The sequence below is a fragment of the Rhyacophila brunnea genome, unplaced genomic scaffold, assembly GCF_057557595.1.
Source record: "Rhyacophila brunnea isolate RB1 unplaced genomic scaffold, BYU_Rbru_1.0 scaffold_23, whole genome shotgun sequence".
NCBI classification, from domain to species: Eukaryota; Metazoa; Arthropoda; class Insecta; order Trichoptera; family Rhyacophilidae; genus Rhyacophila; species Rhyacophila brunnea.
In genome coordinates this window covers 12,871,748-12,886,932 of record NW_028232893.1, presented here as the reverse complement: position 1 = coordinate 12,886,932, position 15,185 = coordinate 12,871,748, and the positions used below count along the sequence as shown (strand labels likewise).

Sequence of the window (15,185 nt, the reverse complement as noted above, 5' to 3'; positions counted from 1 at the left end):
CTTATGATAGGGAGTAACCTACTATTTATAAACGTTATCATGTGTAACATATACGATTAATTAAAAAATAGGAACATTATAAATGAGGAAGAAACGTTAGCTAATCTTTGCCGCTTGGCAATGTTAATAGTATAATAGTCTACATTGATATAGATTTTATATGACGTATGTTTACTTCTTACTACGCTTAAATATATACAGTTACTTAATTATTAACAATATAAAAATATTATTATTTGAAAAAAATGTTTGATTTTAAGTTATTTCGTTTGAAACTAATGTGAATTGATTTTTCTTCTTCAACGAGTATGACTATCTGTCATTCCATGAAAATAGGTATCACTGTAAAATCAAAATAGTGTATATATATTATAAATTAGTGTATTTTTGCTTCGACATAAAAATAAATAAAGCTTTTAATTTTTTTTCGATTTATTTTGTATTGCATTCATCACAGTTGCTTTTACAAGCAATAATAAAGAAAAAAATATACACAAACTGAAAATATGATCACCATACATAATATAGTTATTTAAAACAAATGAATATAATATAAAGATGAGGTCGGTTGATATATATTTACATTCACTTAGATAGTGGAGACGACTATATAATAAATAAATCCATTATCGTCATCATGGGCGCATATACTTGGTCGTTGGGATCTGGTGAAGATTTAGAAATTACCAGGCACCATGTCCATAAGCGGAGCCATAATGTTGGGCACTATAAGCACTATGGGCACCCTGAGCTCCATGAGCACCGACTCCCCAGGAAGCGTGAGCTCCAGCGTGGTTTTCATGAGCGGCGTTGTTGAAGGCGGCGTGGTGAGCGATCTTGGCGTGGGCAACGGCAGCGGTGTCTACAACGCGACCGTCATGTCCAAGAGGAGCTGGGCCGTAGATGTGGAGTCCTTGAGAATCATGACCATGAGCGGCACCATGGGCATAAGCACCATCATTACCCCAGGCACCTCCGTAGTGAGCGGCACCATCATGACCCCAGGCACCTCCATTATGAGCGGCGCCATAAGCTCCACCTTGGGCACCATAGGCTCCACCATGGGCTCCATGGGAAGCGGCGGCGACAGCGGCGAAGTGAGCAGCCTTTGCGTGGGCAACATCAGCGGTGTCTACGACTTGACCGTCATGTCCCAAGGGAGCGGCTCCATGGTGGGCTCCATAGTGGCCTCCGTAGCCATGGCCGATGTATGCGGATGCTGAAGCCATGGAGGCGACGCACAGGAAAGTGAAGGCGAACTACGATAAAATACATATGTTTTATTTTATGGGGGTATATTAAATAACTATTTAATTTTAAACCTTCCTCTTCTTCTTTTAAATCTTGAGATGTTTAGACTTAATTATGCAATTAAATTATTGTTTTAATCAACTTCACAAGTGTGTCTATCTTAATACAATCAATAACAATGTTATAAAAATCTCATAATAGATAATTTTAAAAGAAATGTAATATTTTAAAAATACCTCAGTGATGGAACAATTAAAAGTTATTTGGATAACTAATTCATAAAATAATTACAAGATAAAAAGAACTTTTTATATACAACGTTTTTAAATTTTCTGTTGAATCATATAGACTTGACTAGCTTAAACGATCAAAAAAATTGGTACTTGGTAGAAATAATTCTGAAATAGTACAAATAAGGCGTCAACAAATCATTTTTTTTTTGCTATTTTGCAACAAACAAACGAACAAACAAACAAACAAATATAGAATACTGCAATGTCATTTTGATTTCCATAGTAACGCACGTATATATTCATATTAATAATTTGGTTGCTAGGACCCACTTAGCAACCAATAATAGTTTTCCTTTTTACGGATTTCTTCAGAAATAACTTTTCATACAAAACAGAATTAACTGAAAATGAAATCAATTCTACTTAAAGATGGCAAAAAGTATTAAAAAATGCATTGGCATCATGTTCTGATATATTCTAAAAGTTTAAATGTCTTACTAGTCGGGAAGTTAGTTAAAAATCGATTGCAAGAATTGTACCGGACAAACAACCACCGGATAAATAAGAATACGAGCTAAGAAAAACGCTGTAATAATGTCTTCCAAAATGACATGTATTATTTTATAATACAAACCGATGCACACTTAATTATTTGATAATAACTACTTGACTGGTAAGTTTTACAAGCTAGTTATATACTTAAGACTTTTACTTAATGATAGATAAAAAAATGTAACAAATTTTTACCATAACACACGTTACGCTTATTATGAAATAAATATAAATAGTTCGGTGATCGATTACTATAAAAAAATCAAACACGCGAGGCAATGTATTATTTTTATTTTGTTCGTTATTTTAACTCACCAGTGGGTTCATTTTTAATTGATTTTGTGATTTATTGGAATCGAAATAAACTGCTAAGCCTTTTCTAAATTGAAAACTGCTTATGCCACATTGATGCAGCGCTGGAGTATTTATACTAAATAAATCCAGCAGCCCTCGGTGTCGACAAGAGGGGGAGGGCGGATTTCCAACCGATACATTCTCTTCAAAATTAACACCATCGTACACGCTATCTAAAGGCTGCTATTTCATATAACGTATTTTAAAATTACGTGTGGTCAACATAGACTTTGTGATCAATACTATACACATAGAAAATACTATGTTATTCATTTGTCTAAGACTAGTGTAAACAGTTTTTTGCTGCAATTATAAATATATAACTTTTTTTCTCTTTCAAAATCGGGCTATGTTTCCTAAAATATATTTACTATTTGGTATTCATCGCAAATAAAAAATATTTAATGTCACATGATTCGTCTATATAGTAATCATTATCACATCAATCATATTAATATTATCATTGTTCAATTTATTTATTTTTTTAACATTATTGTGGACATTACAAATTATAAGTTTAAGACATTCACAACATGACATTTAGAAACAAAGATATATAAATATAATAGTATTACATAAAAAAAGAGAAAGATGAGTAGATAAATTAGATAGGTACAAGGAAGTACACCGGATGAGTTAAGCAGACCCTATTTTAAGAATTTATAAAACAACGTCCACCTTAACTCATTCTCGCGTAGGTGGAATATATCAACACCCGAAGCAATTTCGTTGAACATAGTTATCGCCCTCTCAATTGGCATTACCAGTGGCAGGTTGGTTTTGCACCTTGGGAGAATAAACAACTGATGGTCTCTATTTCTAAGATAGTTATCAGGGACACACAGGTCAACACTGCCCAGAATGGCAGAGTTCTCATGTATATCTCGTATAAGTTGAAAAAATACGTAGCAAAATAAAGATTTCTTCTAAATTGCAGACTGCAATATGTAAGCATGCCTAAGAGAAAGTCAGTTGGATAAAGCCACGGATAGTATCCATACAACCTCAAGTAAAGGAGTCTTAATAATTTCTTCTGTACCCTCTCCACCATAAAGCCATACTTCAACTGATGCGGTGCTCAAACAATATACCCACTCTCAAGTCTGCTTTTAACTAAAAAATTAAATAAAAGTTTTAATACCGTAACATCTGAAAGACCCGGGAAGTACGCATGACGAAGCCCAACATTTTAAGCGCTTTGTTACAAATGGTAACTATATGGCTAATAAATATCAGTTTACTCTCAAACGTAATGCCAAGACCCCTTACAGATGATATTCGTGACAGAACTCTGCCATGCATCGAGTATTGGAAAAACAACACTTTTGAGGCTCTGGTAAACTATAAAAGATTGCATTTATCAATATTGAATTCTAGTTTGCTACGCCTCCCCCAATTTAATATATTCTAATACATATTTTTATACATATTTTAATACATACCATACTTAACTTTACTGATCATATGAGTAGCAATCATTATTAATTAATCTACCTCAGCATTTATACCACTGAAAGCGGTGGTATAAATTTAAATATTCCTTTAACAATTAATAAATTCACATTGTTCACTTGTCCTCAAATGTCTTTAATCGTTTAAAAAAAATGTATAGCACTGAGTATCTGTTTATATAGTTAAATAAAATAAATTAACCTTAATGATGCCATCTGATTAATCCCACGATACACAGCATCATGAAACAACACATACATCCTGCGAAGGAGTATTATAATATGATAATTAATATTTTCCAGTATAGGTGGATTGTAAAGAACTCATAAAGAAGTAAAAAGAAATGCTATAAAAGCGCAATCACCCTTCGAGTGGACAAAGATTGTATTGACAGCATACCCAGAAAAAACGAGTCGGAAAACTATTTTTATTATAATTATCATAAGGAAAGAATCCATATGCAATTAAGTAAAGATATCTAAGAAATCTATTGTGGACTCGATCCAACTTCATTGTGTGGACGGACCTGTAAGGACTCCAAGTAATGCTGACATATTTTAGAATACTTATATTCTTGATTCTGACTAGGATAATGTTATTTATTTATTTGCAATGATATTTATGTAATAACATCTAAAAAAAATTTGCACCCTACCGAGTACATATTTTGGTTAGTTGTTTTTTTATTCAAATACTACAAAATTAAGTAAGTACGATTGTTTTAGATATTCAAAAGTGAACAATCAGAAATGAAAATACCTATGCTAAACAAGTGAAAGAAAAAATATGTTTCTATAAACTTAATGCGAAAACACAAAAATTATTCTATCTCCCGTTCTACGTACGGTAAAGCAATAATTATTTTAATGCTTCTTGGTAAAATAAATAGAACATTCAAAAAAATGTATTAACACCCTGTGTTTCATTTCCAGTTTAGCCAAATATTATATTCTATATTATCAAAATATTATACAAATTGTCTTTACAATTTCTTCGTTTGTGATGAAGTCCAACGGTCATCTTATTTATTTTGTATTTGTAAATAGTTTTGAACAACATAATAAATTAAAAGTATGTAAGTTTTAATACATTATTAGAGAGAAAATATATGAAAACGTGTAAGAGAGCGAGCTACGAAGAAGATGTATGCATCACGTACGTATAAAAAAATATAATTTTGAAAAATCGGAGGAATCATTTATTTTCATCAGGTCGTTAAGGAAAACAAATGATACTCCCATAACAGTTTGACAGCTGCTTAAGCGCGAAGCAAATTGAGGTGCATGTCGCTGACTATCACATGACGTCACAGTAAGCCGCCGCTGTGGGAAAAAAAGTGTGTAATATCGTTATTCTGGGTGTTTAAAATGTTATCAGACTGATGCTCCCAACCCGTAGCACATTTTGTACCTTTAAACGAATATTGTCAGTTGGCAAAATCTGCCGAAATCACTAAAACAACAATGAGGTCACCTCACGTTAAACTGCACTGCATCAACACCTGCATGACGTTTTGAATGTTTTTATCATATTCCACATACCTACGCATTTCGAATATCATGTCAAAATCACGTTTTTTTTTTGTTTTTAGCGGTTGGCACTATGTATTTTCGATAAGAATGTTGTATATTATCTATGGTCTGCAGGTTGGGTTCTGTTCAAAATATTATCTATGGATATCATGCCGCAAGTATTTTAATGTACGCATACGTAGAAACTCTTATAACGAATTTAAATTAGCATAAATAATTAATAATAATTCAAATTATTAATAAATTACAATAGGCACTCTTCATCACTGTCATTCTTCAGTGAAATTACAGTGATGGTTCAAAATATTCTGTGAAATGACGAAACCATAGACTAAACTTATCGCCGTGACAGCGTGACAGTAGACGACATGCACCATGATATGCACCTCAATTTGATTGTCGCTTTACAGTATATCAAATCATTATAGTATCAATAAATTAGTATGTTATCCAAAGGATTAGCGTGTTATTATGATAGGAAGTAACCTACTATTTAAAAATGTTATCATAGGTAACATATACGATTAATCAAAAAATAGGAACATTATAAATGAGGAAGAAAAGTTAGCTAATCGTTGCCGCTTGGCTTGGTTAATTGTATAATAGTCTAGATTGAAATAGATTTTATATGACGTATGCCTACTTCTTACTACGCTAAAATATATACAGTTAAGTAACTTAACTGTTGACAACATAAAAATATTATTATTTGAAAAAAAACGTTTTAATTTAATTAATTTCGTTTGAAACTAATGTGAATTGATTTTTCTTTTTCAACGAGTATGACTATCTGTCATCACATGAAAATAGGTATCACTGTAAAATCAAAATATTTATATTGTAAAATATTTTATGTGGATATAATATAATAAATAATAATATTTTTAGTGTATTTTTGCTTTGACATAAAAATAAATAAAGCGTTTAATTTTTTTTCGATTTATTTCGTATTGCATTCATCACAGTTGCTTTTACAAGCAATAATAAAGAAATATATATATATACAAACTGAAAATATGATCACCATACATAATATAGTTCTTTAAAACAAATGAATATAATATAAAGATGAGGTCGGTTGATATATATTTACATTCACTTAGATAGTGGAGACGAGTATAAAATAAATAAATCCATTATCGTCATCATGGACGCATATACTTGGTCGTCGGGTTCTGGTGAAGATTGAGAAATTACCAGGCACCATGTCCATAAGCGGAGCCATAATGTTGGGCACCATAAGCACCATGGGCACCATGAGCTCCATGAGCACCGACTCCCCAGGAAGCGTGAGCTCCAGCGTGGTTTTCATGAGCGGCGTTGTTGAAGGCGGCGTGGTGAGCGATCTTGGCGTGGGCAACGGCAGCGGTGTCTACAACGCGACCGTCATGTCCAAGAGGAGCTGGGCCGTAGATGTGGAGTCCTTGAGAATCATGACCATGAGCGGCACCATGGGCATAAGCACCATCATGACCCCATGCACCTCCATTGTGAGCGGCGCCATAAGCTCCACCAAGAGCACCATATGCTCCACCATGGGCACCATATGCTCCGGCATGGGCTCCATGGGAAGCGGCGGCGACAGCGGCGAAGTGAGCGGCCTTGGCGTGGGCAACATCAGCGGTGTCTACAACTTGACCGTCATGTCCCAAAGGAGCGGCTCCATGGTGGGCTCCATAGTGGCCTCCGTAGCCATGGCCGATGTATGCGGATGCTGAAGCCATGGAGGCGACGCACAGGAAAGTGAAGGCGAACTGTGAAAAATAAATATAGATATTATACCATATAATATATTTCTATTTTTTAGATAACAAAATAAAGGACACTCCTGCTACAATTCCTACATATTTAATAACAATAATTATTATTGTAATGCAGGTTGGAAGATAACAGAAAGTCCTAAAGTAATTGCATTAAGGAATAATATGTATTTAAATTTTAATCCATAAACTAATAATATATTTTCCAAAATGATTTATTATTATGTATGTAATACAAATTTAGGCATATTATGAAAATGAATTAATTCAATAAATTTGCAATTACTTTATTAGTGTTGTGTAAATACTATAAACTTGGTTGAACATAAAACACGTTATGTTTAAAATAATCAATTATTATAGTTCCGATTATAATAAAAGAAATTCAAAGCAAGGCAATTTTTTATTTGTTAGTAATTTTAACTCACCAGTGGGTTCATTGTGAATTGATTTTGTGATTGATTGCAATCGAAATAAACTGCTAAGCCTTTTCTAATTTGAAAACTGCTTATGCCATATTGGTGCAGCGTCGGTGTATTTATACCAGACAACTGCATCAGCCCTCGGTTTCCAAGAGGGGGGGAGGGCTGGTTCCAAACCGATACATTCTCTTCAATATAATCACCATTATCCATGTACTCTAAAAGCTGCCATTGCATTCAATGTACTTGAACGAGAGTCACGTGGCTAACATAGGCTCTGCGGTCAATTTGAGTAAAATGTTTTATAAAGACGGAATACATTTTTGCCGCTTGCATTTATTATAAACATGTTTTTGGCGGTATCAAAAATTTCGCGGTTTTTTTTTGCTCTTTCTAAATTCATAAATAAATGGTATTATGTACAGTATTCCTTATATTATAATGGCTAATAGCTAGTATTATTTACAAAAAAAAATATCCAACATTAAAGTTTAACATCCCCAGTGAATATTGCATATTTCAAATTGGCGTACATGTCATTGACGAATTCTGCTAACGTGTCCATTTTAATATTTAAATTTTTTATGCTACATATGAGCTGTAAACTTTAATTATTTTACCGATCCTCGTTTCACCTTTTGGAATCTTCAGGCTCTATGTATACTTATCTATTCCATATTTAAAACTATGACAGATTAATTGAATGCTATTTATTATTCATAATAATATAATATACTATTTTCTTTTATTAAACGAATAATTTACATTTCCCGGAGGGACGTAAACCCCTATCCACTGGATTCGTGCAAATGCACTTTCCCAATTAAGTAACAAGTGCTCTATTCAATTACGACGAAATTAACTAGCAATTTTTATGTATTGAAATGCTTATCAAATTTCGTCAGCTTTTGTATTTTATATCAAGGTATCGTTTAAGTACCCTAATTGTTAAAGCACATAAGCATGAATTTATTGGATACGGGTTCAAGTCGCATCGGACACCGTATTTTTTTCAAAGACTTGAACTGTTTTGAAAATATGATCTAATTCCTTGAAGGTATAAGAAGGTACAATAATTTCCCAGTAACTGACAATCGTTTAAGTACGGGTCATTACAGTCTTTGAACACACAAATAAATGACGCAGCGCATCTATAAGTAGATATTATATTGGGACAACTATTACATTATATTACGTATCTTCTGCGTTTCTGGTAATGATATAATATGATCTAGCAAAGTGCTTGATTTTGTTATGAGAGTGTCAAGATCATTCTAAAATATCCGAGTTCTATGTATATGGAGGAATGGTCTAAAAAGATCGTGGCTAGGCGATGCACGGATTGTGCAAATGACGCGTGCCGAACGAAATATAGTTTGTCATAAAAATCCAACATGCGTCAATTTAATGTTATGTTTATTGTTATATTACTAATAATAATAGTATATTCATTGACATGTTTTCTTTTTTAAGTACATACATAAAGTTGTTTAGTCATTTTTACAAGATTTACGAATATTTTCATCCGACACCATGACAAAACAAATCGACGTGCGGACAGCTCGACTGTCGGTCTCCGATTGGCGACTAGTATGAAATTTCGTCGCACCCACTGTTGAAAATTATTTGCCGTTTCACTGAAGTACGCTCTTAAGTAGTCTCGAATATGCCAGCATTATTTGGAGTCCTCACAAGTCCGTACAATGAAGTTGGAACGAGTCCAGAATAATTTTTTTATATTTTTTTAAATAGGGGCATAATTTGGATTCTTTTCTTATTATAATTATAGTATAAAGAATTTTCCTTCTAGATATTATGCTATCAATACAATCCTTGTCTACCTGAGTGATGCTCTTTTAAAGCATTTTTTTTACTTCTTCGTGGGTTCATTTACAACTCGCCTATACTGAAAAATATCAATTTCTCACATTCCCACCAATATCACTTGTAACTCTGCAGTCTTCATGATACCCCCTCGCAAGACGGGTGTGATGTTTCATGATGCTGTGTATCGTGCGATTAACCTATTTGATGACAATATGAAGGTTGTTTTTTTCGAACTATATAATATTCGTGGATGTGTTAATTAGGTTAAATTTATTCTTAATTGTTTTTATCAGTTTACTATTGGTTGTTATTTGTATTATATTTTGTATTTATAATTTATTATGGCACATCTCTACAATGCTATAATACTCTTTTATCTAGATAAATAAATAAATATAAAATTATTGTTTTATTAAGGTATGCTCTAAATGATTTCCTAGTAAGGAGTCTTCACCACTGACATTAAATGTCTATTAAATGTCGCTACATTTCAAATTCAGCCAAGTCCACCTTTAGGTACTTTTGACTTTTTTATGAATTGCTGAAGAACTACTGATTTCTAACATTTCTGCATTATCAAAATGTGGATTTTATTAATTTTAAATATTCTATACTCGAAATAATATAAACTTTCACCCTTGTGACTGTGTATTTGAGAAAACAAAAAGCTGTTTTTATCCTATTCATATATTATGGACTTGGCTGATTTTGAAATCTAGCGACACTTATACATGTTTTAAAAAAGAGTAGAGGAGACAATAGCTAACCATACGCAGTATAACATTTACATTGAGGACTTTTGGTGTCTAATATTAAAAAAAGCACCATTTGCCAGTCTCAATTTTTGTATTTCTTTCTTGATTTTTATTTTTAATTAATAATTATGTATAATGAATTACAATATACGTGGTTCTGAATATTCAGAGTATTGTTATATATAATATTCATAGACATAATATTTTCATTACCTACATCTAATCTGACGGAAATATACCGACAAAGAGGCCGTATTTCACCTGTAATCTCACGGCCAAACGATAATAATTCGTTAACATATGTTTTTATTACATTAATTACTAAAGTACCTAAGTGTGTAAATTAGTAAAGTTAATAGATTTGCTTCGAACACTGGCGATGGCCCGCATTTTCGTCTGCATGGAATAGATATACAGAATGAAGATATTATACTGATTCAATCGGATAAAATAGACAATTGTTATTTTTATATTCGCACCTTTTTGCTCGCGCCTCACCTCTCCACTTCACCATTGCTATCTGACCAGCTGACATGCTTGTGATGAATTGTTGGAAGTGCGTTATTTACTATTTTATTTACTTGGTACCAATAATTTTGTATTCAGATAGAAGGTTTTTTCTCTCTTTTTTGACAAAGGACTCAGAAGGAGAATAATAGCATTCGCCGCGACTTTTTTTTTTGAACCCATAGTGAGTAGTGACACAACTCGTGGAAATTATACGACATAAGTGAGGAAATAACTTATATTAGCATAATGTAAACGCCACATACTATCGCAATTGTTACCTATATACAGACTGATTTTGTGAAAGAAGTATACTTACGGGAATTTATGTCAGACACCAGCGGGTCTATTCTATACAAAAGGTGACTATCGACCGCTAACTTGCTAACGTGATAATGTGTTAGTATTTGTTACATACATTTTATATTGAAATATTATAATTGTAATTGTATTGTAATCAGTTAATCAGTCGAAACTGTCTCTCTCTCGCTCTCTCTCTATCGCTCATGCTCTAAATTTTAGCACCGGCAGGGGGCATGCCATTAAAATATATCATTTATTGCAACAATTAATACTTGTTTGTCTGTTTCGGCCGAACGACCGAGCGCGCGCACGCACGCAAACCGTCAAGAGCGGGCAGGAATTGATAAAAAAAGCGAAACCCCACGAGAAGCACCGGCGATGCCGGCGCGACTCGTGAAGTCTCGCTAAAAACCAACAACAGACAGGACGGACGAACGCGGCAAACTCGAGAGTCTGCCGCGCGTCGACCGCCGCTGTCGTCGTCGTCGTCTGATCACGTGCCGAAACGCGCTCCTCGGAGGCGATCGGACGAATCTCTTGGCGTAGGGCTGAGTCTCAACGGATTGCAGCATGACGCTGCTCTACCGGGCACAACACCCTGCCATGTACGAAGGTCGTCTGCGGACGATTCCGAGTTCCGACGTCGAACGTAAGCTTAGTCAGAGGACGGGGCGCCGTTGCGCCGGGACATTTAACCGCGTAGCGCAGTGATCGCCCCGCCTCGGCGGGCTTCGACGGCGGGCCCCCGCGAACGGTGGCCGCCTGATAGATGTCACATTGTTTAATAGATGAGAGAGCCTTTCGACTCGCGGAACTCACATCACGTATCACCGCCCGATTTGCCTAGGCGGGATACGGCCTTAGAGGCGTTCAGGCCTAATCCTGTGGATGGTAGCATCGCACCACCGGCCGGTCGACCGAGTGCGTGAACCAAATGTCCAAAACTGCCGTTCCTCTCGTACTGAGCAGTATTACTATCGCAATGATCGGTCATCAGTAGGGTAAAACTAACCTGTCTCACGACGGTCTAAACCCAGCTCACGTTCCCTTTTGATGGGTGAACAATCCAACGCTTGGCGAATTCTGCTTCGCAATGATAGGAAGAGCCGACATCGAAGGATCAAAAAGCGGCGTCGCTATGAACGCTTGGCCGCCACAAGCCAGTTATCCCTGTGGTAACTTTTCTGGCACCTCTCGCTAAAAACTCTTTATACGAAAGGATCGATAGGCCGTGCTTTCGCAGTCGGCGTCGTCAAGTGCACAAGGTGTCACTTATACGGCCACATGGCAAAGAATTGTTCGGCGAGAAGCGCCACATGCGGCCATTGCACCGAGGAAGGACACGATAGGGCTGAATGCCCTAATATTAAGGCCCCCGGAAAGTGCCCGGCCTGCACCAGGCACAAGAAGCCGCATCAACATGCAGCGATCGACCCTGATTGCCCAGCGCGCAAGTACGCAATGGCACAGGAGCGGAACCGAACGGATTATTCGATTCAATGATTCGGTTCGGTCAGTTAAATGCGGGCAAAGGGAAGGCTATAACGGCGGAGCTGATCAAGACGGTTCGGGAAATGGACATCGATTTGGTCCTGGTGCAGGAGCCTTACTCCTACGGCCCCAACCTGGGTTTCAGTGGGGGTCGGGTAATGCACCACGGCCTGGGGTCCATGGCCTGCATCTTCGTTGCGAATCCTACCCTAGTGGTGCTACACCTTATCGTAGTATATTCTTGGGTTTTCACCGTGTCTCCTTCTTCCTTCTTTACTCGACGTTTCGGGCTCGTTGCAGAGGCCATTATCATTATCATTATCAAGGAAGAAGGAGACACGGTGAAAACCCAAGAATATACTACGATAAAAAACAACCGTGAAAGCCTCAAACATTATATGTGCTACACCTTGCCCACTTGTCGAGCGAACTCTTTGCCGTAGCGGAGGTCTCCGACCGATCGGGGAACTCCATTGTGGTGGTCTCTTCTTACTTTAAATTCAGCGTAAACATCCTGAAATGCGTCGAACAGCTCGATAAAATTCTGGTTGCATGCCGCGGCAAACAGATTATAGTGGGAGCGGACGTCAACGTTCAATCATGGCTGTGGGCCCCCCGGGGGCCGCGGTCTGGCCGGGACAATCCGGCGCCCCTCGAGGAACTCGTGGCAACTCACGACCTGACGGTGCTGAATAACTCTAATGGTCCAGCCACATTCTCTACCAACAATGGGGAATCTCACATTGATGTCACTTTGATATCCAATGGTTCTGCCGGACGCGTCGTGAACTGGACTGTCCATTTGGAAGCGTCAGCAAGCGACCACCGTCTGATCACGTTCGCCTACAGGACCGAGAGGGGCCACGCGTCTCTCGCTCCACTTGTGAGCGAGTCACTGCCGAGGCGTTTCAGGACCAAGGGAACCGACTGGGTACGTTTTGACCGCGAGTTTGCTGAGGGTCTGGACAGGATGGCCTCGCGCCCTCCGCCAAAGGACATGCACGCTGCGGCTGAGGACCTCACGAATCTCATTATTGAAAAAGCGGAGGGCACTATCGGAAGGACGACCCCGAGACCGCCGAACCTCGCACCCTGGTGGAAGCCGAGACTGACAAGACTGAGAGACACGATGAGGAGGGCCAGAAGGGCCTTACAAGCAGCGCGAAGATCGCTGGAGGGGCCGCTGCACGCGGACCATCCGCTTGCGGTCACCTACAGGACCACTAGACTCAAGTTCAAAAAGGCAATCAGTAAGGCTAAGAAGGTGCACTGGAGAGAGTTCGTCACTGAAATGGGTGGCAATGATCCGTGGGGCCCCCCCTTCCGCGTGATGAAGCTTGGCCTACGGCCCGGAAAAGTCATGTCGGCGGTACGGCGCCCCGACGGATCGTTCACCAATAGCTCTGAAGAGTCCGCCACAGTCCTGTTGGATGCTCTTATCCCGCAGGACAACGAGTCGCTCGACATTGACAACGACCGATTTCAGCAGCTTCGCGTCTATGCGCTGCTCCCCTTAAACACTCCGCGATCCGCAGCCACTACCATGTCCGAGCTAGGGATCCTGTTTGCCAGCCTCCCGATTGGCAAAGCCCCGGGGCTTGACTGCATAGATAACGCGCTAGCGAGAAGGGCGTGGTCTCTTGCCTCACACGAGATCACGCAACTCTACAAAGAATGCATGAGTAGTGGCATATTCCCCGACTGCTGGAAAAAGGGTCATCTCACGGTGATCCCCAAAGCCGGCAGTCGCCCTCCTTGTGACCCGAAAGCGTATAGACCGATTACGCTCCTTCCCGTCTTCGGGAAGATATTGGAAAGATTGATAAACAGCAGGATTGAGTCCCACCTGTCGGAAAACTGTCCAATCTCGCAAAGACAATTTGGGTTTAGACCCGGAAAGTCCACCGAGGATGCGATTCGCTTTGTGATCGATTCTGTGGAGAGCTCTGGCAAGGACCTCGTTGCCGGGATTTTTCTCGACATAGCGGGCGCGTTTGATACTGCGTGGTGGCCCTTGGTTCTGGCAAAGCTTAGGCTGAAACAGATCCCCGGGGACCTCTTTGCCTTAGTTCAAAGCTACTTCAGCAATAGGGAGATAACCTACGACTCCGGCCCCAGCCTGATTCACAGGAGGACCACCATGGGGTGTCCTCAGGGCTCCGTCCTGGGACCCCTTCTGTGGAACATTCTGTTTGACGACGTTCTGTCCCTGCCACTGCCTCCGGGCTGCACGCTCGTTGCGTACGCCGACGACTTGCTCCTGCTTGTTGGGGCGACCAGCCGACCGGCACTTGAGCGTGCAGCCACGGACGCCTTGGGCAGAATCCTTAATTGGGGGTTGCTGAACAAGCTGACCTTTGCCCCGAGCAAAACGGAAGCTGTCCTCCTCAGGGGTAGTTCTCGGGTCAACATAACTCGACGGCCGCCCACGGTTCGTTTTGGCCAGACCTCAGTGCGTTTCTCCGAAAGGGTTACGTATCTGGGAGTAATTCTTGATGACAAGCTGTCTTTCGTTCACCACGCCAAGACGGCCGTCTCTAAGGCCAATTCGGCCTATCAGAGAATGGCCCGAATGGCGGGCAGCAATTGGGGACTTAAGCCTAGAGCCCTTAAGGTTGCATACGGCGCAATTTTCATGGGAATTGCCGGTTACGCCTCCAGCATTTGGCATTCTCGAGTAAACTCCTTAACTCTCGTGAGACGCGCACTATTAAGCGGGCAGCGACTTGCGCTGATCTCGCTTACC

At 38.8% G+C, this 15,185-nt stretch overlaps 2 protein-coding genes across 2 annotated transcripts; both read right to left on the bottom strand.

Moving 5' to 3' along the window:
* Positions 1–683: 683 nt before the first annotated feature.
* On the bottom strand, positions 684–2,363 carry LOC147069524 (uncharacterized). Its single transcript, XM_085950826.1, has 2 exons — positions 2,352–2,363; positions 684–1,259 (listed from the first exon to the last, which is right to left on the bottom strand). The coding sequence occupies exons 1-2, from the start codon at positions 2,361–2,363 to the stop codon at positions 684–686; spliced, it is 588 nt and encodes a 195-aa protein (XP_085806952.1).
* A 3,930-nt stretch (positions 2,364–6,293) lies between these two features.
* Positions 6,294–7,646, bottom strand: LOC147069523 (uncharacterized). The gene is made up of 2 exons (XM_085950652.1): positions 7,563–7,646; positions 6,294–7,128 (listed from the first exon to the last, which is right to left on the bottom strand). Exons 1-2 carry the CDS (start codon positions 7,572–7,574, stop codon positions 6,568–6,570), a joined length of 573 nt encoding a protein of 190 aa, XP_085806778.1. The 5' UTR covers positions 7,575–7,646; the 3' UTR covers positions 6,294–6,567.
* Positions 7,647–15,185: the final 7,539 nt, after the last annotated feature.